At 45.1% G+C, this 24534-nt stretch overlaps 2 protein-coding genes across 6 annotated transcripts; one reads left to right on the top strand and one right to left on the bottom strand.

The window, feature by feature from the left end:
* Positions 1–1420: 1420 nt before the first annotated feature.
* LOC116368900 (nucleus accumbens-associated protein 1-like) lies at positions 1421–7149 on the bottom strand (the record flags this gene model as incomplete). The annotated part of the gene is made up of 6 exons (XM_031819284.1): positions 7046–7149; positions 3534–3685; positions 3008–3250; positions 2360–2572; positions 1785–1855; positions 1421–1754 (listed from the first exon to the last, which is right to left on the bottom strand). Coding segments are annotated over exons 2-6 (987 nt in total), but the record flags the coding sequence as incomplete, so codon positions are not given.
* LOC109886768 (tRNA (guanine(26)-N(2))-dimethyltransferase) lies at positions 6657–24376 on the top strand. Of its 5 annotated transcripts, none has more exons than XM_031819288.1 (16): positions 6657–6891; positions 12780–13166; positions 15630–15819; positions 16619–16806; positions 18039–18154; positions 18277–18389; positions 18839–18987; positions 19109–19192; positions 19276–19345; positions 19430–19564; positions 20327–20412; positions 20539–20647; positions 20878–20954; positions 21148–21267; positions 22799–22913; positions 23913–24376. In XM_031819288.1, the coding sequence occupies exons 2-16, from the start codon at positions 12796–12798 to the stop codon at positions 23979–23981; spliced, it is 1992 nt and encodes a 663-aa protein (XP_031675148.1). In that variant the 5' UTR covers positions 6657–6891; positions 12780–12795; the 3' UTR covers positions 23982–24376. The 5 variants fall into 5 exon arrangements, with proteins under 5 accessions (XP_031675148.1, XP_031675151.1, XP_031675147.1 ...); XM_031819291.1 differs by lacking the exon at positions 6657–6891 and adding an exon at positions 7036–7514; XM_031819287.1 differs by lacking the exon at positions 6657–6891 and adding an exon at positions 7350–7598.
* Positions 24377–24534: the final 158 nt, after the last annotated feature.

Below are 24534 nucleotides of genomic sequence, written 5' to 3'. Positions count from 1 at the left end.
GGGAATTGCCAGGGACCTCACCATACAATATATCACGCTACTTAGGTACCGATATGACACGTATTGCGGTTTCACACAAATCTACATGTATTGCGATTTTATACGGAGGTTTTATTGTGAATTGATGTCAAAATATATTGCTCACCATATGTCTGCTGCAGAGAGACAGGAGAGACCATGAGAAAACCAGTTTCATCAGTCATGGAAATAAAAGTGCTGTAAACACATTGGCTCACTATTTAAACAGGAGATGGAGGCCAAGCTATGGAATGAAAAATAACAGTTTTGGTGCAGGTTCAGCCGGCTAATGCTACCTAGCTAATTATTAGTATATATTCACTACTGTTCGAAAGTTTGGGGTCATTTAGAAATGTCCTGGTTTTTGAAAGAATAGCAATTTTTTTTGATGTTTAAAATAACATCAAATTGATCAGAAATACAGTGTAGACATTGTTAATGTTGTAAATTACTATTGTAGCTGGAAACTGCAGATTTTTTATGGAATATCTACATAGGCGTACAGAGGCCCATTATCAGCAACCATCACTCCTGTGTTCCAATGGCACGTTGTGTTAGCTAATACAAGTTTATCATTTTAAAAGGCTAATTAATAATCGCAAAAGGGTTTTCTAATGATGTTGGCACAGATGAAAACTGTGATCCTGATTAAAGAAGCAATAAAACTGGCCTTTAGACTAGTTGAGTATCTGGAGCATCAGCATTTGTGGGTTCGATTACAGGCTCAACATGGCCAGAAACTTGTCAGTCTATTCTTGTGTCAGAGAAATGAAGGCTAGTCATGCAAGAAATGGCCAGAAACTGGAAGATCTCGTACAACACTGTGTACTACTCCGTTCACAGAACAGCGCAAACTGGCCCTAACCAGAATAGGAAGAGTCGCCGTCTCTTCACTGTTGAACGTTGAAGAAGGCTGTTTTGGGGGTACTATTTAATGAAGCTGCCAGTTGAGAACTTGCTGCCAGTTGAGGACTTCTAATGATCAATTAGCCTTTTAAATGACAAACTTGGATTAGCTAAAAACAAACTAGCCATTGGAACACAGAGTGATGGTTGCTGATAATGGCCTCTGTACGCCTATGCAGATATTGCATTAAAAAAATCTGCCGTTTCCAGCTACAATGGTCATTTACAACATTAACAATGTCTACACTGTATTTCTGATTAATTTGATGTTATTTTAAAAATTGACATTTTTTTTGTTGCTTTTCTTTCAAAACAACAACATTTCTAAGTAACCCAAACTTATTGAACGGTAGTGTGTGTATATACATATATATTTAAAAAAAATCAATACTTGGGAGTCAAATATTGGTATAATAATCGGCCCAAATAATATTGCGATATTTAACTTAATCAATCCCCCCCCCCCCCCATAACTACGCTCCTCCAGATTTCCTACCTCAAACCAACTCTCTCTCTCACCTGTGGCGCCCACATTGAGCATACTGTACATTGTGTACATGTTACAGATCTGCCTGTACTGCTCTTCAGCGCTGTCGTCGGTCACTTCCTCTTCCTCCTCGTCATCGTGGTAACTAAGGGGCGAGTCGCTGGTGTACATGCTCAGCGTCCCCGGACTCGTTCCGTCCGGCGTCCCCACGCTGCTGCTGTTATGGTTACTGTTGTTGTTATGGTTACTGTGGTTAACAACGTTTCTGCCCGTTGCATCTTGGGAGTTGCAGTTGTTTGAGGAGGCGGAGGAGGAAGAGTAGCGGGCGGCTTCCTGGACCCCCCTCCTCCTCCCGACCCCCCTCCCCCGTCACCGCGGTTGCCCCCCCTCCCACAGGCGCTTGGCGACAGGGCTGCACACCACCGAGTAGGAAGTGGCCTCCTGCTGAGAACAAGAGAGAAGAGATTAGCTACATAACATCTATTTAGTGTTGTCATCCGTTCATCATGTGAGGGGGCTGCCAAACTCATGTGTATTTATGCTTGAGCATTGAGTGTGTGTGTATTTCCTTGTATGGCACAGGAGACCAAGAGGTTCACAGCTTGCACCTTTGACCAGAGGGACATACTACCAAGCAGGATTAATGAGTTAGCTAGCTAACTTTTATTCAAAAAACAGAAATAACTATAGAATTTCTGGTTCACTAAGAAAGCTAAAATTGCTGAGTCAATTATACCATGTCCACTTCAAGCTTATCTTTCAAAACATACATTTTAGAATATTTAGCCGAAAAGTTAGCTGCCTAACTAATTTATCCTGCTTTGTAGTACACCTCTCTGCTCTATGAAAGACCCTGACGTTCCTTTCTTTAACCAGGATAGTAATTGAGAACATTTAATGTCTATTCCATCACTATGACAAATAACCTATATATTTTTGCCAACTCACCTGCTGTGGTGTGGGTTGTGGCGTAGTCCCGCTCTGCTCAGTCTTCACCCTCGACACCAGGGGGAGGGGTGTCAGGCAGGAGGCGGGCCTACATGCTGCCGTGGAAACCACCCCAGCCCCTCCCCCTGTGGTTTGAGTGACAGGGCTCTGGGGCTCGGAGGGCGGAGTCTCTTCTGCATGAAGACCCTGGGAGTCACAGCTAGGGGAGGAGACCTGGCGGAATAATATGCAAATGAAGAGGTAAATAAATCTGAGAACAATATGTAAAATATTTAAGACTATGTAAAGTGGGAACTGGAAATCTTTGACAAGGAAAACCTTGGTTAGCCTAATGCAGGGGTAGGCAACTAGATTTAACCGCGGGACACTTTTTGTTAGAGCGAATAGTCGGGGGGCCGGAAAATAATTATAATAATTCCTGGTGATTTTACAGTTTCTTTTTTATACCAAAAACTAAAATAATAAATATATATTTACTATATACTTTCGGGGGGGGACAAAAGAAAACACCTGTTGCCGACCCCTGGCCTAATGAAACAATCCACTTGTGCTGTCCGTTGCAGTCCAATTATCTCCCAACATCTACCTATGGTGATCATAGGAGTTGGCAAGAAAGCACAAACGGGTTGCTATGGTTACACTAGATACCTTAAGGAAGAACTCGGTGCCCTTCTCCATGATCTGCTGGATCTGCAGGAAGCCTGCGGTGTACATGAGGAGGAACTGGTCCCCTACGTTCATGCTGAGGCGACCTGTGTAGCAGAAGGCCAGGATCTGCTGGAAGCTCTGGGGCTGGACGGCCGGGGGGAGCTCCACCACACTGCTCTTCCCCCCAGCGTTGAACAGGTCCCGGAAGTAGGAGCTACTGGCCGCCAGGACCGCCCGGTGCGCCTGGGGAGGGACGGGGAGAGGAAGTAGTGAATAAATATACAGCACACAGGCTTCTTCTTAAACAAACTTCAGGTACAACCAGAGAATATTTCACCAGGTTTCTTTCACCTAATCAAAATATATAACTGTTGATTCAGTCATTATCAGATCAATCTAGCCTAACAGTTAACTGTGTTTTGGATCAGCCGTCACCCTAACTTGAAGGCTTGTCAGTGAGGTAAATAACAGTTAGATTGGTTCAGTTTACTCCAAAAAAACAACATTGATGTTTATCAACTCCCACCTTGAAGGCGTGTCCCTTGACAACCACGGAGACGTCGCAGTAGAGCCCCTGGAGACGCTGCTCATTGAGACACTCCAATACGTTGTTGCCAAAGTTAGGGATCGCCATCTGTAGCGTCTGAGCCATAACGCTCTAGCCCAGCACCACAGGGTCTATAACAAGGAGAGAAATGTTATATTAGGTCTTGTCTATGTCATGGGTATGTCATGACTATGTCATGTAGGCTACAGAGTTAGGGGTCGTCATCTGTAGCGTCTGAGCCATAACGCTCTATCCCAGCACCACCGGGTTTATAACATGGAGAGAAGTGTTATATTAGGTATTGTCTATGTCATGACTATGTCATGTAGGCTACAAAGTTAGGGGTCGTCATCTGTTGTGTCTTAGCCATAACGCTCTAGCCAAGCACCACAGGGTCCAATAGCAGGGAGAGAAATGTCATGTACAGTATATGTTATGGATCACTTCCTGTTTGTTGTTGTTTACTGGAGAGGCGAGAAAGGGGGGAGGGGGGAGAAGGAAAAAGGGAGAGACTGGGATTGAAATAAGGAAAATGATGGGAGGGAGGGGGATAGACGGATGACTAATGCACCTTTAATAAAGAGCGCTAGAAAGAGAGATCATTTTTTTAAATAGCCAATTAAGTTTGTCTCATTCATTTAAAATAAACACTTTCCAATTCTGCGGTGGGTAACTAGCTTTAGTCCTACTTCGTTGTTTTGTTTTTGAACCAGAGAAGAGAAAAAGGCAGCAGAACTCCATTACATAATTATTCAGTTCTGTTTGTTGCCATCCAGCCTTGATGTGTCAGATCACACGTAGAAAGAATGGCTGTCAAACTTGCCTCTCCACAAAGAACCCTTAAAAGTTGTCCATCCTTTTTGGAGACTTTGCATTGAAGAAGACTGACAACTTTACCTGACTGGCGGCACATAAGACACCATGATACCTTTTAATTTAGATTATTTTTAGAGCACTAACTGTGTAATGAACCACATGTGACTGGGAATCAATGGAAAGGCCACGACCATGAGCCACTAGGCTAACAGAAAACACCCCGATGGGGATTAGGCCTATTTAATAACAAGGTCAAGCAAAGCTCATTTCATCAACACTCATACGATTAAACAATGAACGGACCTATATGTTGTCCTTAAAGGCAGCTTACTCAAGTGCCAACTGAAGGAAAATATCCCATGGAATAGGCTAAAAACAAATGTTTTGTTATTTATTTCCTAGGACCGTGGCAAATTAAGATCTATGGTCTTGCTCTTTGCATACACATTTGTATCCGTGTAAGTTAATATACATGTATTTTTCCATTAAAACTATATAAACAGAGAAAGCATAACAATTTACCTCCTGCCACTGCACAAGATAAGAGAGCACACTTTCAACGTTGCAATAATTATTCTCACAACTAACAATTAAAACAGGTTGAACTTTATATTTAGCCTGGCACATTTCCTTGTCCTCAAACTGAGAACATAATGCTTCATTTTGATTGGAGGAATGCAGAATAGAACCAATCAAAACGACCACCTAAACCCATCATCACATTAGGTTCCATTTCCTCTGGGGACACACCATCCAAGAACATAAAGGCAGTTAATTTAACTGATTTGACCTCTAACCCTCTACCTACCAGTAACATTATATGGCCACACGTCACCACCACACAATGTTTGTGTCACGTTATGTGAGGGTTGTCCCTATAATATTACATCATCTGAATTAAATTCCATATTTTGCCATCTGAATTGAAGTTTTACATTAATGAAAGAAAAAACATGTATACTTCATTCAACCTCTAACCCCTCCCAGCCGTAACATTATAAAACAACACACACCACAAAACGATTACTCAGACATGATTATATCACAGGTTATTATTAAGAAACTAAATGTTATATTTTGCTGATGCTGATTTTGTATTTTGTACAAGCATATAAGATCAATGAATAAGCGCACATTCAGCAATCTAATCAAATACGAATGTAAAACTATTTTTGATATAAATGATAGGCATGGCTGTAGCCAACAATCAATCAATCAAATACTATGATATTCAATTTCCTGGTTTGGGAGGTGAAAGGGTAGCCACAGTTAGCAAGTAGCAAGCTAAACGCTAATGCTAATTTGATGTTAACCAAATTAAAATGTCAAATTCTTGAACGTCCAAGTCATCAATTGAACACTGTCAAGTAAACGCATTTGCTTATTTACTTGAAACCATTTGCTTTAAAGAGTCAAAAATGAAGAAATCTACTTTGCATCAACCGGCATGTGGCTATATTATGTAGCTAGCCTCCCAAGAGCACGAATAATATTAACTTTAAACGGAATATACTGTACATCGATTAATCATTAATAGCTCAATCTCACATCGAAGGGTGGCGGGAGAGTCTCGTCGGTGTCCGCCAAGGGAAGACTAGAGGCCTGAACAGCGGTAGAACGGCCAGATGGAGTGGGCAGAGAGCTGTCCGTGCCCCGTTTTGTGCCCGTATCTTTGCCCCGTGAGATTCGGAGCGCTCGGGCTGGCACGGGCCGGGGGGCGACGGAAAGAGCGGACGGTTGGATAACAAAAAAATACTTGATCACCGGTTCTCTCTCTCTGTTTATGTCGATGCAGCCCTTCATTTGCTCTATCAAACTAGCTAAAAGACAACGGCACGAATTATGTCACAAAAATAGTAGAACAAATAAAATATTCAGGAGTTCGCATCCCCCGCCGCTCTCGCCCCCACTCTGTGCCAGTGCTGTCGGTTAGAGTTACCTCCTTGGGCCTAGGCTAGCTACTCGGGATACACTACTTTTTTATTTGGGGTTAGCCCATCGCATAACGTAACCCGGCGCTAGCTGAGTTATCACCAAAATTAATTATTTGTCGCCCGAAACAATGGATCATCCAATTAAAGTTCCGTTTAGTAAAAATATGAATATATAAATATTTTAGTTATTTTTGGGAGGTAGCTTGGGGGTGGTCTCCGGTCAACACTCAACAGGTCAATCCGGGACAAACGTAGGCAAGCATCTGGGGGGGGGGGCGAGTCAGACTGAACCATGCATGCTTGCAGCGAGTGGCGATATAGCTGTTAGCCTATGAGTTTCTGCTAGCCAAGACACCAATTTAACCAGTTAACGACAACACGCGATGTACATAAAACCCCAATCGCATTAATCATTTCTGTTAGGAGTAGACTCATTCTACTGGGAAAATGTCACTGTTCAACGAAACATCCAGGTAAAACCCGGCCGCGTTTCAAAAGTTGAGGAATAAAGAGCGAGAGAGAGCGCGGATTGCTGTGAACTCACCGTTGAAAGGCAGACTGGACAACCCGCGGTGTTGGCAGGCAGTGTGAGTGTGAAGCATACACGGTAGCTATATAGCCACTAAAGTGGTTAAAGTTTTGTTGGTGCTGCTGTTCGGTGTTCCAACTCAGCCCATCCCCCACCACACACCTTCCCAAAAACAATAGCTAACTAACCCGCCCACTCCCCAAAAAACTCACACGGAACCGCTCTCAATTCCTCCCCGAAGAAGAGCCGCTAGCCGCCGCAAACACCTCGACGAGTTCCCGTATCCTTTCTGACCCCGGTGAACCCTGGTAAAACTCACCCCCCTCGCTATATTCCGTTGGAAAGTGTTTCAATGGAGTAGTGCAGAAGCGTTCGGTCCTCTCCCTCTCTACAGGCAGCCATTCAGTGTGTGAGCACAGCACAGGTGGAGAAGCAGAGCACAGAGCTGTCGAGGGAGCCCAAAACGGTACCCAGAGGTGGAGGAAAAGATCACAGAGCTAACCGATCTCTCAGACAGAAAGCGTCCCCAACCAACCCGGATGCCCCTGTCGGTCTCCATCAACTGCTCAATTCAAATCACACACACATTTTCCGTCTCTCCCATACCTGTGTGGGACTCCCTCTTGTCCAGACAGCCCAGTTGACTGGTGATTCAGAGTGGAGATCGACGGGAAGCCGCCGGTAAGGCTTAAATCTCCCCCCGGTTGGATTCAGAGCTCGCTGCGGGTGCTGAATGTGCTATTTTCGTATGTCTAGACTTCTCAGGTGAGCCCCTAGGCGTCTATAGTACGCGCATAGAGTACAAACTACCATCTGCATTCAAGCAATGGGAAAAGCTATAGAGCTGCCTAGATACAGTTCTTTCTTACTGTCAAAATGCATCTTTCTTCATCATGGCCATAATTGTTGTTAGACGAGCGCCACCTCCCGCGTTAGATGTTAAATAATGATAATTAATAATTTCATAACAATTCATAATTCTCTTTAATCATACGTATTATAAATGCTCTAGCCCTGACGCGTTCAGGGTATCACTTGGAATCATGATGGCAATGATAATTGTCACGTACATGCTGCTGCATACAGTGCCAGAGATGAGGAAAACATGTGAAAAAATGAGGCATCTCTCATCGCCAACATTTTATTGCTTCTTGCCTCCTAATCCTATCATATGCGCCTCATATGACTTCAAATGGAAACAGAACAAAACAACATTTAAAACACGACTTTTATCTACAGTATCACATTTAGGCCTGTTAAATTAAGGCTTTTCATGTAACTTTAAAAATATATATTCTTCGCACATTCAAGGCATGGAAAGTAGTCAAACCGCCAGATGAATGACCGCTCTGTCCTTTGTCTTTCTATTACAAAATACATGTTCATTACAATACACCTTAGTAAAATGTTTTGCAACAGAACACGAAAAACTAAAGAATCTCTCCCTGTTTCAGTCCATTTGGTGCAGAATGAATATGACCCAGTTATGAGAATTCTCTCATAGAAATAGGAATTAGTAACTCTATATAGAGCTGCATAGTGGATGTGTCATAATACCCATAAAACCTAGTGGTCAAACAGGGAAAAGGTTCCAATCATTTTTCCACCATAGGGGATTTTAGAAACCCCAAAACTAAGGGCTGTGTTTCATGTAGGCTTACCCTGGTGTGGCGTTTTGATCACCATATAAACCTGTCGGACAAGGTGACTTTTATCAATATAGTAGTCTCTGATTCGAAAATGCTTATTAGCATCAAAGTAGACGTACAAGACTACAAATCCCTGCAAGCTCCTGCACGTCATCTCTAGCTGACACCTTTGCTAACAGGTAATGTGTTTAAATTTAAAACTTGCACAAGACAGTTCACAGAATTGTCCATTTAAAGACATGTTGCCAATTGATTAATTACTACATTTAGCTAACATTATATAGGTGAATCCGTTTGACCGCTAGGTTTTAAGGGTATTATGACTCATACTGTGGTACTCTATATGCATTTTCTTCTCTCATTTGAAATGTGGGCGCAAGAAATGTGAATTGTTTTGCTCTCAAGAAAAGGGCGCCATTGAAAGCAGTGATTACTGGGGTAGCAGTAAATGTCAAAGTTGACTAAATGAAGGGGAAGATTCCTGGGGTGTTTGTGATGCTCGTCGTTTGGTGCGACGCAGACAGGGGTGTGAGTAGTGAAACAGAAGTGTCATTGTCTGTTCTTTTGAGTTTTGATGTTGAGTCTTTGCCTGACAAAGGTTGGTGCTGAATACATTACATTGTTACAGGTGTCAAGCTCATGGGCATGTGGCAGCAGTGTGTAGGAGGGAGGTTCCTAGGTGTGAGAAGTGTGCAGAAGGGCATGAGGCAAAGGAATTTTGGGATGTCCATGGGGCTGGGGATCAGAATTATTATTTTTTAAATTATTGTTTATTTCACCTTTATTTAACCAGGTAAGCTAGTTGAGAACAAGTTGTCATTTACAACTGTGACCTGGCCATGATAAAGCAAAGCAGTGCGACACAAACAACAACACAGAGTTACACATAAACAAACGTACAGTCAGTAACACAATAGAAAAATCTATGTACAGTGTGTGCAAATGTAGAAGATTAGGGAGGTAAGGCAATAAATAGACCATGGAGGCTAAATAATTACAATTAGCATTAACACTGGAGTGATAGATGTGCAGATGATGATGTGCAAGTAGAGATACTGGGGTGCAAAAGAGAAAAAAGCTAAATACCAATATGGGGATGAGGTAGTTGGGTGTGCTATTTACAGATTGGCTGTGCACAGGTACAGTGATCGGTAAGCAGCTCTGACAGCTGATGCTTAAAGTCAGAGAGGGAGATGTGAGTCTCCAGCTTCAGTGATTTTTGCAATTCGTTCTATTTATTGGCAGCGGAGAACTGGAAGGAAAGGCGGCCAAACAAAGGATATGTTGACAGAGTCGGAGCAGGTCTTTTTGCTGATGCCATGGCACATTTTTTTTTAATGACATTTTTTTTTGTGTGTCAATTTCGACCAGAGTTACACATGGAATAAACAAACATACAGTCAATAATACAATAGAAAAAGTCTATATACAGTGTATGCAAATGACGTAGGATAAGTGAGGGAAGGCAATAAATAGGCCATAGCGGCGAAATAATTACAATATAGCAATTAAACACTGGAGTGATAAATGTGCAGAAGATGAATGTGCAAGTAGAGATACTGGGGTGCAAAGGAGCAAAATAAATAACAGTTTGGGAATGAGGCAGTTGGTTGGGCTATTTACAGATGAGCTATGTACAGGTGCAGTGATCTGTGAGCTGCTCTGACAGCTGGTGAGGGAGATATGAATTTACAGCTTCAGTGATTTTTGTAGTTTGTTCCAGTCATTGGCAGCAGAGAACTGGAAAGAAAGGCGGCTGAAGGAGGAATTGGCTTTGGGGGTGACCAGTGAAATATACCTGCTGGAGCGCGTGCTCTGGGTGGGTGCTGCTATGGTGACTAGTGAGCTGAGATTCTATTGTATTTTTAAATTTTACCTTTATTTAACTAGGCAAGTCAGTTAAGAACAAATTCTTATTTTCAATGACAGCCTAGGAACAGTGGGTTAACTGCCTTGTTCAGGGGCAGAATGACAGATTTGTACCTTGTCAGCTCGGGGATTTGAACTTGCAACCTTTCGGTTACTAGCCCAACGCTCCAACCACCCTGCCGCGGGGCTTTACCTAGCAAAGACTTATAGATTACCTGGAACCAGTGGGTTTGGCGACGAATGTGAAGCGAGGGCCAGCCAACGAGAGCATACAGGTCGCAGTGGTGGGTAGTATATGGGGCTTTGGTGACAAAACGGATGGACTGTGATAGACTGCATCCAATTTGCTGAGTAGAGTGTTGGAGGCTATTTTGTAAATGACATCACCGAAGTCAAGGATTGGTAGGATAGTCAGTTTTACGAGGGTATGTTTGGCTGCATGAGTGAAGGATGCTTTGTTGCTTTGTGATCCTGAGAGGAGTGGTGTGAGTAGTATATCTGTACCAGAACAGATGGAGGGATCCTGAGAGGAGTGATGTGAGTAGTAGATCTCTACCAGAAGAGATGGAGGGATCCTGAGAGGAGTGGTGTCAGTAGTATATCTGTACCAGTACAGATGGAGGGATCCTGAGAGGAGTGGTGTGAGTAGTAGATCTCTACCAGAAGAGATGGAGGGATCCTGAGAGGAGTGGTGTCAGTAGTATATCTGTACCAGTACAGATGGAGGAGTGGTGTGAGTAGTAGATCTCTACCAGAACAGAGGGAGGAGTGGTGTGAGTAGTATATCTGTACCAGTACAGATGGATAGGCCAACAAGTGTTATATGTTTCAGTGAGACTGGATATTTAGAATTTATAGTAATGGTTATCAACTGTACTGCAGGGATGGAATGTAAGTCACAGCAAATTGAGGTTGTGGTGGCAGCTGCAGAGAGGTATTTGGGTGTGCGAGACGTGACATCAGAAGAGTTACAGGGTGTGTTGTGGTGGTGTCCCATCCTTTCAGGTTGTTGGCCTGAGGTAGAGGCCTGACTAAATAGATTTACATAGTGGAGTAGGGTGGTGATATTTTGTAATTATTTTTATTTTTTAGTGAGTGTAGTGTTACATGGTAGGGTATTTGGATATAGATTTTTTTCAAGCAAAGGAGAAGCGAGTTGTAATCCAGTCTAGTAGGTGGCGGTAATGCAACATGTACTAACCGCCCTTAAACCTCAGCGGAAGAAGAAGAATTCGAAACGCCTTTTTACCTCTTTCTGTTTGGTTCTGCGGGTTTCTGTAGTTGTGGTTCATGCATATCTGCGTCCATGTGTTAACTTGAGTTTTGCAACAAATAGCTAGTGAGTTATTACCGTTGTCATACAGTAAATATCCATAATCATCAAATACAGCTATATTTTAAGTTGTCAACTTGGGAAAGTGCGCCGCAGATAAGGTAATCGTTTTTATCTTACTTGATAGCTAAATACCGGTAGCTAGCTAGTTAGCGCTTCGGTTCATTTCAATGCAGTCAGTTAGCTAGCATTGTGAACTTAGCCGGTGTCAGCATGTAAAAGTTGCAAGTGTTTTATCATAACTTGTATGGTGTGAATGTCCATGTTAGTTAGATTGCTGGTGTCTTTTTTTCTCTCTTACAAAACAAGCTCTGACTACATTGAAGGGGGTGCGCCCTGGTTTATGTAGCTAGCGTGCTACCATAGCAAGCTGCTCTGACTTCAGCTCAGGCATCAGTAACGTTATAGATCATCTTTGCTTCAAACCATGGTTTAGCTAACAGTCTTTGTCCAACAGCTCATTTTCTCTGTGTGTGTTGTCAGTTCATGCTCTGGTCTAAACTGTGGAGGAAGAGCCCCAAGTCGAACCAATATCTGTTTTTCCATCAGTACTGTGTAACCTGGGGCGGCAGGGTAGCCTAGTGGTTAGTACATTGGACTCGTAACCAAAAGGTTGCAAGTTCAAGTCTGTCGTTCTGTTCCTAGGCCCTCATTGAAAATAAGACTTTGTTCTTAACTGACTTGCCTAGTTAAATAAAGGTAAAATGTAAGTAAAAAAAATAAAAAACCTAGCCCAATATGTACTCTTACTTGACTCCTTAAGGTCCTTAAGGAGACAGACCTATGTTATTTTCAGAGGTATAATTTACTGTCTCTGACTCCATCTAAACGTGAATCGATTCTCAATTGCAATATGGTTCTAGAAACATAAAACCCATGACTTTCATATGACATCAAAAATAATTAAACAAATGCAAAATATACACTTGCGATGCGCGTTAAGACCGAGCATCTGGTCTCTTAACAAAACTCCCCCCGGACAGTAGACGCCTTCGTCTGATGACTCTTATGTGTAATGTAATGGCACTGATAGTCATGATCAATGTGTGTGTGACAACTGTGACCGTTATAACACATTGTTGTCATTTCTTCCAGGACTGAGAAGTGCCCTATGCTGATCATCACTGCTCGGCTACTCCCCCTCTTAACTGTACCCTTCACCCACCAGAGGATTCTAAGGACAGTTGGCAGTGTTGCCTACAGGGGACTGAGAACCATGGAGCCCCTCAGGGCCCCTCAGGATCCACAAGTTAACACAACCCTGTCCGGGATAGACACCAAGCCTCAGCCCCCTACTTCTGGAGCCCCAATGGAGGGCTTGAACCCAAGTCCAGCTGCCTCAACACTTGACCAGGAGATGCCCCCGACAACGGGGTTGTTGCCAGGGGAGACAGTTGTCAGGGAGGGCAAGGCAGCCATATTGTTTCCCAGTGCCAACGAGGTGTTTTACAACCCTGTGCAGGAGTTCAACAGAGATCTGACGTGAGTTTGACTGATGGGGCTTATTCACTAGGAAGTAAACGAAACAGAGGGACCTACCTGAATTTGTCCAATAGAAACTCTCATACAGTTTGCTGTGGTGTGCACTTACGAATACACCCCTAATGGTCTTTTATCCCTTAGCTGGCCCAACATTCAGCTCAAGGCTGCATTGTCAACATATACCTTGTCCCTGGACATATTATGGGATATATGCATACATTGCAATTTGGATGTTTTCCTATGGGTCTGTTAGCCTTCAGTTGAAGAAACTGCATTCAACGTGGCTTATGTAGAGCTGAATCTGCGAAGAAAGTATAGCTATAGTCAGAGCCATGTATTTACACTGAATAATAATATATAACCGCAACATGCAACAATTTCAAAGAGTTTACTGAATTACAGTTCATACAAGGAAATCAGTCAATTGAAGTAAATGAATTAGGCCCCAGTCTATGGCCCCAGTCTATGGCCCCAGTCTATGGCCCTAATCTATAGATTTCACATGACTGGGAATACAAATACACATCTGTTGGTCACAGATACTTTAAAAAAGGTAGGGGTGTGGATCAGAAACCCAGTCAGTATCTGTTGTGACCACCATTTGCCTCATGCAGTGCGACACATCTCCTTCACATAGAGTTGATCAGGCTGTTGATTGTGGCCTGTGAAATGTTGTCCCACTTCTCTTCAATGCCTGTGCGAAGTTTCTGGATATTGGTGGGAACTGGAACATGTTGTCGTATACATCGATCCAGAGCATCCCAAACATGCTCAAAGGCTGACATGTCTGGTGAGTATGCAGGCCATGGAAGAACTGGGACATTTTCAGCTTCCAGGAATCGTGTACAGATTCTTGTGACATGGGGCCGTGCATTATCATGCTGAAACATGAGGTGATGACGGCAGATAAATGGCACGACAAATTGCCTCAGGATCTCATCACGGTATCTCTGTGCATCCAAATTGCCAACAATAAAATGCAATTGTGTTCGATGTTTGTACCTCATGCCTGCCCATACCATCATCCCACTGCCACCATGGGACACTGTTCAAAACATTGACATCAGCAAACCGCTCGCCCACACGACACCATACACGTTGTCTGTCATCTGCCTGGTACAGTTGAAACCAGGATTCATCCATGAAGAGCACACCTCTCCAGCCTGCCAGTGGCCATTGAAGGTGATCATTTGCCCACTGAAGTCAGTTACGATGCTGAACTGCAGTCAGGTCAATCAGATCAGCTTCCCTGAAATGGTTTCTGACAGTTGGTGCAGAAATGCTTCAGGTGTGCAAACTCATTTTCATCAGCTGACATGGTGGCAGGTCTCAGACGACCCCTCAGGTGAAGAAGCTGGATGTGGAGGTCCTGGGCTGGCCACACGTGGTCTGCGGTTGTGAGGCCGGTTGGATGTACTGCCAAGTTCTCTAAAATGACGTTGGAGGCAGCTTCTGGTAGAGAAATGAACAGTCAATTCTCTGGCAACAGCTCTGGTGGACATTCCTGCAGTCAGCATGCCAATTGCACACTCCCTCAACATGAGATGTCTGTGGCATTACTGTGTGACAAAACTGCACATTTTAGAATGGCCTTTTATTGTCCCCAGCACAAGGTGCGCCTGTGTAATGATCATGTTGTTTAATGAGCTTCTTGATATGCCACCTGTCAGGTGGATGGATTATCTTTGCAAAGGATGGTACAGGGATATAAACTCATTTGTGCTCATTTTGAGAAGTAAGCTTTTTGTGCATATGGAACATTTTTGGGATCTTTTATTTCAGCTCATGAAACATGGAACACTTTACATGTAGAGTTTATAATTTTGTTCAGTATAGATAAAATAAATTAGTGGCGCCACTAGAGACCTGGGTTCGATCCCGGGCTGTATCGCAACCAGCTGTGATCGGGAGTCCCATATAGCGGTGCACTATTGGCCCAGCATCGTCTGGGTTAGAGGAGGGTTTGACCGGGGGGGGGGGGGGGGCTTTACATGTAGGCCGTCATTAATTAAGAATTTGTTCTTTATTGACTTGCCTAGTTAAATGAAGGTACAATAAATATGGCTCAGGCTATGGTAGCTAGCTGGTTGTTCATCACAGATACAGGCTATGGTAGCTAGCTGGTTGTTCATCACAGATACAGGCTATGGTAGCTAGCTGGTTGTTCATCACAGGTACAGGCTATGGTAGCTAGCTGGTTGTTCATCACAGATACAGGCTATGGTAGCTAGCTGGCTGTTCATCACAGGTACAGGCTATGGTAGCTAGCTGGTGGTTCATCACAGGTACAGGCTATGGTAGCTAGCTGGTTGTTCATCACATGTACAGGCTATGGTAGCTAGCTGGCTGTTCATCACAGGTACAGGCTATAGTAGCTAGCTGGTTGTTCATCACAGGTACAGGCTATGGTAGCTAGCTGGTTGTTCATCTCATGTCTCCGTCTTGCCCCCCCCTTCTCTCCAGGTGTGCGGTGGTTACAGAGTTTGCCCGGGAGCAGATGGCCCGGAGGGGGGTGAAGGTGGTAGTGCCAGGGGAGAAGGAGAGGGTGGTGGTCAATCTAGCTGACGAGAAGAAAGAGGAGACAGAGATGCAGACAGGGGAGGAAGGAGGAGAGGAGCCAGTCGTAACTGCTTCAGTGGGGGAGCGCTGTAAGGTATGAAAAAGCGTGTGTGTGTGTGCATCCATGTTCCAACCCTACCATTCTCCTCTCTCCACAATGGTCTGCCAGTGTGTTTGTGTTGGTATTCTAACCCTACCGTTCTCCTCTCTCCACAATGGTCTGCCAGTGTGTTTGTGTTCTAACCCTACCATTCTCCTCTCTCCACAATGGTCTGCCAGTGTGTTTGTGTTCTAACCCTACCGTTCTCCTCTCTCCACAATGGTCTGCCAGTGTGTTTGTGTTCTAACCCTACTGTTCTCCTCTCTCCACAATGGTCTGCCAGTGTGTTTGTGTTGGTATTCTAACCCTACCGTTCTCCTCTCGCCACAATGGTCTGCCAGTGTGTTGGTATTCTAACCCTACCGTTCTCCTCTCTCCACAATGGTCTGCCAGTGTGTTTGTGATCTAACTCTACCGTTCTCCTCTCTCCACAATGGTCTGCCAGTGTGTTGGTATTCTAACCCTACCATTCTCCTCTCCACAATGGTCTGCCAGTGTGTTGGTATTCTAACCCTACCATTCTCCTCTCCACAATGGTCTGCCAGTGTGTTTGTGTTGTTATTCTAACCCTACCATTCTCCTCTCTCCACAATGGTCTGCCAGTGTGTTGTTATTCTAACCCTACCATTCTCCTCTCCACAATGGTCTGCCAGTGTGTTTGTGACCTAACCCTACCGTTCTCCTCTCTCCACTATGGTCTGCCAGTGTGTTTGTGTTCTAACCCTACCGTTCTCCTCTCTCCACAATGGTCTGCCAGTGTGTTTGTGATCTAACCCTATCATTCTCCATCCAGAATGGTCTGCGTGTGTTGGAGGGTCTGGCAGCGTCTGGCCTACGCTCTGTGAGGTTTGCTCTGGAGGTGCCTGGTCTACGTAGCGTCACGGCTAACGACTTCTCATCCAAGGCTGCTGCCCTCATCGCCCGCAATGCCCAGCACAACGGAGTCACACACCTACTGCAGGCCAGCCAGAGAGATGCCAGGTTGGTGTCGCTCTCTCCTTCATGTATCTCATTCTTTTCTTCTCTTATTTTCTTCTTTATTTGTTTATCTATGGTCACTGACACACTCAGACAGTCTTCTCGAAGTCAAACTATCACTCTCCCTTTATCTTTTCTCCCTATTATTCAGTCTCTCCCCCTTTACCTCTCTTTTGATCCACCTCTTACTCCTAACCTCTGGCCCCCCCATCATGTTAATCCCTCCCTGTCCCGTTCCTCCATCATGTTAATCCCTCCCTGTCTCGTTCCTCCAGCATGTTAATCCCTCCCTGTCTCGTTCCTCCAGCATGTTAATCCCTCCCCGTCTCGTTCCTCCAGCATGTTAATCCCTCCCCGTCTCGTTCCTCCAGCATGTTAATCCCTCCCTGTCTCGTTCCTCCAGCATGTTAATCCCTCCCTGTCTCGTTCCTCCATCATGTTAATCCCTCCCTGTCTCGTTCCTCCATCATGTTAATCCCTCCCTGTCTCGTTCCTCCATCATGTTAATCCCTCCCTGTCTCGTTCCTCCATCATGTTAATCCCTCCCTGTCTCGTTCCTCCATGTTAATCCCTCCCTGTCTCGTTCCTCCATGTTAATCCCTCCCTGTCTCGTTCCTCCATGTTAATCCCTCCCTGTCTCGTTCCTCCATGTTAATCCCTCCCTGTCTCGTTCCTCCATGTTAATCCCTCCCTGTCTCGTTCCTCCATGTTAATCCCTCCGTCTCGTTCCTCCATGTTAATCCCTCCCCGTCTCGTTCCTCCATGTTCATCCCTCCCCGTCTCGTTCCTCCAGCATATTAATCCCTCCCCGTCTCGTTCCTCCAGCATGTTAATCCCTCCCCGTCTCGTTCCTCCAGCATGTTAATCCCTCCCCGTCTCGTTCCTCCAGCATGTTAATCCCTCCCCGTCTCGTTCCTCCAGCATGTTAATCCCTCCGCGTCTCGTTCCTCCATGTTAATCCCTCCCCGTCTCGTTCCTCCAGCATGTTAATCCCTCCCCGTCTCGTTCCTCCAGCATGTTAATCCCTCCCCGTCTCGTTCCTCCAGCATGTTAATCCCTCCCCGTCTCGTTCCTCCATGTTAATCCCTCCCCGTCTCGTTCTTCCATCATGTTAATCCCTCCCCGTCTCGTTCTTCCATCATGTTAATCCCACCCCGTCTCGTTCTTCCATCATGTTAATCCCTCTCCGTCTCGTTCCTCCAGCATGTTAATCCCTCCCTGTCTTGTTCCTCCAGCATGCTGATGTATGAGATGCGGGGGAAGAAGGACCGCTATGATGTCATAGACCTGGACCCCTACGGAAGCCCCGCCCCCTTCCTGGATGCCGCCGTCCAGGCTGTCGGTGAAGGAGGTCCGTAGATGTCCGTCAGTGATTCTCTCTGCTTAACTTAACATGTTTATGTGTCAGCGACAGATACACTGAGTGTGTTTTCCAGTGTGGTTTTACTAAAAACGTCTCTCTCTCTCCCCCAGGTCTGTTGTGTGTGACATGTACTGACATGGCTGTGATGGCTGGTAACAGTGGGGAGACCTGCTACAGCAAATACGGCTCTGTCTCCATCAAAGCCAAGTACTGTCATGAGATGGTGAGGAACGCTTGGCTAAACTGTATTCCAGCAGCGTGTATTTTCAACTACAACTGGATGCAAATGACCTTCGTCTCTCCTGAGCCCGTACGGGAGTTGTAGCGATGAGACAAGATAGTAATTACTAACAATTGGATTCCACCAAATTGGGGACAAAAAGGGGGTAAAATAAAATAAAAAACTGGATGCAAGAAAAGCCTTGTTGGAATAATACGTGTGTAGTAGAAGGAACATTTAGGGAAGTTGTGTGAATACATTTTGAATAGAAGTTTGAGAGTTTGGTCCCTGCTGTGTAGCTTGTCTCATAACTCTCCTTCTCCACTTTCCCTCTCTCCCTCGCCACCCCCCTCTTCTCCCTCCTCTTCTCCCTCCTCGCCACCCCCATCTTCTCCCTCGCCACCCCCCTCTTCTCCCTCGCCACCCCCCTCCTCTTCTCTCTCCTCCCCCAGGCTCTGCGTATCATCCTACACAGTCTGGACCAGAGAGCTGGTGTGTACCAGCGGTACATCCACCCCCTGCTCTGTGTCAGTGTGGACTTCTACATACGAGTGTTTGTCAGGGTACACACTGGACAGGCCATGGTCAAAAACTCAGCAAGGTATGGACACACACACACACACCGTAACACAACACTTTATCTAGACATGAAGTCTTCATAACGGACTGTAAAGTTGTTATTGTGAAGATATGATGACATTACACCTGATGTGGTGTTTCAGTAAACAAGCGTTGGTGTATAACTGTGTTGGCTGTGGCTCGTTCCACTTACAACGACTGGGCAAGAGGACGACTCAGGGAAACCAGTAAGACACTATTTCTCTATATGGGTTATTCCTGTCGAGTTGGGCAACTTGTGTGTGTTAATGTTTCTCTCTGTGTGTTTCAGTATAAAGTACTCTGCAGCCACTGGACCGCCGGTCGGAGCAGAGTGTGAACACTGTGGACACAGACACCAGGTGAGGACACACACACACACACCTTGTCTCTTACTTTCTCACGCATTCTCTCTGACACCGTCTCTCCCTCCTCCTCCTCTGTAGCTGGGTGGTCCTATCTGGGGTGAGGCCCTCCATGACGTGAGCTTCGTTCAGAAGGTTCTATCTGCCGTGTCTGGGAACCCGTCCCGCTTTGGAACCGCCCGTCGCATAGAGGGCATGCTCAGCATGGTCACAGAGGTGAGAGGTTAGGGGTCATAGAGGGCATGCTCAGCATGGTCACAGAGGTGAGAGGTTAGGGGTCATAGAGGGCATGCTCAGCATGGTCACAGAGGAGAGGTTAGGGGTCATAGAGGGCATGCTCAGCATGGTCACAGAGGTGAGAGGTTAGGGGTCATAGAGGGCATGGTCACAGAGGTGAGAGGTTAGGGGTCGTAGAGGGCATGGTCACAGAGGTGAGAGGTTAGGGGGTCATAGGTCTACAAGAAGCAGTCTGAAATACACTTTATATTACATGGAATAAGACATGGGGGACCTTTTCTCAACTGCATGCTGCTCTCCTCCTCAAAACCCATTGGAGGAGAAGGTCAGAGATGAGGGACTTCTCTTTTTCCTCCAATGGGTTTTGAGAAGGAGGCGATGAGAGCGGAGGTGAGGAGTATGCAGTTGAGATTCTTCCATTGATGCTGATCCAAGGTTAGGTTGGTGTTCTCACTCTTAATGGTAGGATTGGGAGAAAGGGTCAGCTGATCTGAGGTTAGGTTGGTGTTCTCACTCTTTATGGTAGGATTGGGAGAAAGGGTCAGCTGATCTGAGGTTAGGTTGGTGTTCTCACTCTTTATGGTAGGATTGGGAGAAAGGGTCAGCTGATCTGAGGTTAGGTTGGTGTTCTCACTCTTAATGGTAGGATTGGGTAAGAAGAGAAATGGCAAGCTGATCTGAGGTCTGCCTAAGATGAGCCAGGTGTAATGTCCAAACTTTAACTGTTGTCTGTGTGTCCAGGAGCTGGAGGATGTGCCTCTATACTACACAGTGGACAACCTGAGCAGCACTGTACACTGCAGCACTCCCCCTCTGCTCCAATTCAGGTCCTACTCTCCCTCTCATATAAGACTGTCCTTTCTGATTACATAAAATACAACTCGCCCCCCCCCCCCACCCCTCTATCCTTGAACTCACTCACCCTCTCTCTCTCTCTCTCTCTCTCTCTCCAGGTCGGCTCTGCTTCATGCAGGCCACAGGGTGTCCTTGTCTCATGCCTGTAAGAATGCTCTAAAGACGGACGCTCCTCCCAGGGTCCTCTGGGACGTCATGCGATGCTGGGTAAGACACAATGCACCATGGGAACCATTTCAATATGGGATGAAACTGAAAGTCCAAGTCCCAATCCGGGTGTAGATTTGACAGTATGTGGTGGTTATCTTGTATCCTGCAGGAACAGTCCAATCCGGGTGTAGATTTGACAGTATGTGGTGGTTATCTTGTATCCTGTAGGAACAGTCCAATCCGGGTGTAGATTTGACGGTATGTGGTGGTTATGTTGTATCCTGTAGGAAAAGTCCAATCCAGTGAAGAGAGACAGACTGTCAGAGAGCAGCCCTGCTCACCACATCCTCAATACTGAACCCATGTAAGTCTGGGACTGAACCAACTGCCTGGGAGATGAAGATGCCAGTACAGTTTAACATAGAGATGGTATAATGTAGTGATGAATAAGGTTATGGATATTAGGAAAAGGTATGTCCTGTGTCCCCCCTTCTTGCTCTCTCCCCCTCCCCATCTCTCTCTCTCTCTCCCCCATCTCTCGCACTACCTCTCTCTAGTCTACAGGCGTGTTTTGATGTGAGGGAGGATGCCAATCCCCAGTCTCGCCGTCGCCACCTCACCCGCTTCCAGGAGAACCCTGAGCCTTTCTGGGGGCCCAAGGCCCGCGCCAATGCTGGGTACGATACACTTATTAATACTAACCCCGTCCTTGACCCCTAACCCTCAGGCCAGCTGGGGGCCAAGGCCCGCGCCAATGCTGGGTAGGATACACTTATTAATACTAACCCTGTCCTTGACCCCTAACCCTAAACCTCAGGCCAGCTGGGGGCCAAGGCCCGCACCAATGCTGGGTAGGATACACTTATTAATACTAACCCCGTCCTTGACCCCTAACCCTCAGGCCAGCTGGGGGCCAAGGCCCTTGCCAAGGCTGGGTACGGACCCTCAGACACTTATTAATACTAACCCCGTCCTTGACCCCTAACCCTCAGGCCAGCTGGGGGCCAAGGCCCTTGCCAAGGCTGGGTACGGACCCTCAGACACTTATTAATACTAACCCCGTCCTTGACCCCTAACCCTCAGGCCAGTTGGGGGCCAAGGCCCTTGCCAAGGCTGGGTACGGACCCTCAGACACTTATTAATGATGATCTCAACATGAAGTCAGGTAAATAAATATATATACAGTATTGGTTTAAACCTCCCCACTGTTTCTCTCCACCTGCCTCTTACTGTGTTATATTCTCTCTCTCCTTTCTGTCTTTCAACATATGTTTACATAGTGAAATGCATAGTAAAAAATGAACATTAAACATTACACTCACACAAGTTCCAAAAGAATAAAGACATTACAAATGTCATATCATGTCTATATACAGTGTTGTAACAATGTACAAATAGTTAATGTACAAAAGGGGAAATAAGTAAATATGGGTTGTATTTACAATGGTGTTTGTTCTTCACTGGTTGCCCTTTTCTTGAGGTCACAAATCTTGCTGCTGTGATGGCACACTGTGGTATTTCACCCAGTTTATCAAAATTTGATTTGTTTTCAAATTCTTTGTTGGTCTGTGTAATCTGAGGGAAATATGTGTCTCTAATATGGTCATACATTGGGCAGGAGGTCAGGAAGTGCAGCTCAGTTTCCACCTCAGTTTCCACCTCATTTTGTGGGCAGTGAGCACATAGCCGGTCTTCTCTTGAGAGCCAGGTCTGCCTACGGCAGCCTTTCTCAATAGCAAGGCTATGCTCACTGAGTCTGTACATAGTCAAAGCTTTCCTTAATTTTGGGTCAGTCACAGTGGTCAGGTATTCTGCCACTGTGTACTCTCTGTGTAGGGCCAAATAGCATCTAGTTTGCTCTGTTTTTTTGTTAATTCTTTCCAATGTGTCAAGTAATTATCTTTTTGTTTTCTCATGATTTGGTTGGGTCTAATTGTGCTGCTGTCCTGGGGCTCTGTGGGGTGTATTTGTGAACAGAGCCCCAGGACCAGCTTACTTAGGGGACTCTTCTCCAGGTTCATCTCTCTGTAGGTGATGACTTTGTTATGGAAGGTTTGGGAATTGCTTTCTTTTAGGGTTTTGATCATTGGCGGGTACCGGCCTAATTCTGCTCTGCATGCTTCATTTGGTGTTTTCCATTGTATACAGAGGATATTTTCACAGAATTCTGCATGCAGAGTCTCAATTTGTTGTCTTCCTCTCTCTTAGTGGTGGTATCTCATCAGACCTGGAGGACAGGAGGAAACAGGGTCAAAACAAGAGGAAGAACCAGATCACAGACGCCACCCAGCTTAAGAGCTTCCCCTGCAAGAGGTTCAGGAAGGTATGGGAGCACTAGGCATTGCATTACACAAGATTCAGAAAGTCTGAAAGTTGCAAGAGCTTCCCTTGCAAAAGGTTCAGGGAAACACCCCACAATAACCATATAGACATAGTAGAATTGTAAGGCCGCGTTTACAGGCAGCCCAATGCTGATCTTTTTACACTAATTGGTATTTTGACCAATCAGACCAGCTCTAAAAAAAGATCTGATGTGAAAAGATCTGATTTGATTTCTCAAAAAAGGCTATTAGGAGAAAACCGATCAGAATTGGTCTGCCTGTGTAGAGGCAGGAGTTTCACAGGAGCTTTCTCTTTGGGGAAATGTTCTGAAGGGTGTGAGCACACTCTGTTCTTTTCATAATAACACTGTCGGCATGGTAACCGTACACTACCAGAGAACAAGGTGTTCTATCTCCCCAGCAACAGACAGTGCCTCATTAATTATGAATCATCAAAACACTTCAGCTATTATTACAGATACATTTTCCACACAATAATAAACCTAAACTGGCATTGGTAAATACTTATTGGCTTGAAGGGCATTCTAGAGCTTGCAATATTTCCCTATAACGCACGGTAGAATTGAAGGGCTTATACATATTTAGTTTGAGCTGCTTTTTAAAGTAAGTCTAATTGGAAAAAGTATTGTTTTTTAATATGATTTTCATAATAGCCAGCTAAGACTGATGGTTGGGTTAGCTAAACTAGAGTCTGTTAGCTACAGTAGTTGCCTTGGTAACCAAGCAATCTAGGTAACTTGCTAGCTACTTCAGTGGATGTTGAACACATTTCTAGTGGTAAATATGTTACATTCTAGCCTTGGTGTGATAGGGATAATCAACACGGGGCTCTATGTGTTCTGGGAAAGGAAGGTCAGTTTCACTCCGCTCGTGTCTAGTTGATCATCTTCTGTCATTCATTATTTTCCATAGGACACACAACCCCTCATTATGTCTTACACATGTTTTTCCCCCTCCCTTTTCTGCCCCCCTCCCTCCAGGGTAAATGCACACACGGTGAAAAATGCTGTTACTCCCATGACCTGGAACAGACTGACCAGATGGAGTGATGGTGGAGCGAGTCTCCTCTTTTCTTCCCTCCCACTTGGTATCCTCATGTCCAGCTCAGCAGAATCTGTCCACTAAGGTATACTGGACACAATCATGACGAAGCAACCAGGTGAAACTCCAGGCCCCAGACATAACTAACTTTGAACTCCGGGGTGAAGTTTCCGCCTTGGTACAAATCTAGGACCAGCTTCCCCTCCCCCAATCCTCTACATTACCATTAGTGGGGAGAATGCTAAACTGACCCAGTGTCAGCATCTATGGGCAACTTCATTATGGGATGTCTAGTTAGCCCTGTATTGGAAATACACATACTGGCTTCATACTGAAGTGAAGCATCAATTCTGTTTTATTTATGACTGTTGTGACAGTCTAATAAAAGTCTTTATGACAAGTGTGGAGAAGTCATTTGTTCTTGTGAAAAATAGCTTTTACTGATGCAGCCTTAACCACTCATTTACGAAAGGCACATTCGAGAGGAATAAAAATCGCTTATTGCACAGAATATTCACTCGGCATGTAGAAAATGTGCACCAGTATGTGAATCAGAAAATA

Source organism: Oncorhynchus kisutch, unplaced genomic scaffold, assembly GCF_002021735.2.
Source record: "Oncorhynchus kisutch isolate 150728-3 unplaced genomic scaffold, Okis_V2 scaffold2015, whole genome shotgun sequence".
Lineage (NCBI taxonomy): Eukaryota > Metazoa > Chordata > Actinopteri > Salmoniformes > Salmonidae > Oncorhynchus > Oncorhynchus kisutch.
The sequence above is the reverse complement of the archived record's forward strand: the minus strand, read 5'-3'. Positions and strand labels throughout refer to the sequence as shown.

What these genes read in the sequence shown, in the direction of transcription:
- LOC109886768 (XM_031819287.1), top strand. Translation starts at nt 7,567, where the DNA reads ATGTGCTATTTTCGTATGTCTAGACTTCTCAG. An exon ending in CCAGGCTGTCGGTGAAGGAG is followed by an intron (nt 18,155 to 18,276) that starts GTCCGTAGATGT and finishes TCTCTCCCCCAG; the next exon opens with GTCTGTTGTGTGTGACATGT. An exon ending in ATGGTCAAAAACTCAGCAAG is followed by an intron (nt 18,988 to 19,108) that starts GTATGGACACAC and finishes GTGGTGTTTCAG; the next exon opens with TAAACAAGCGTTGGTGTATA.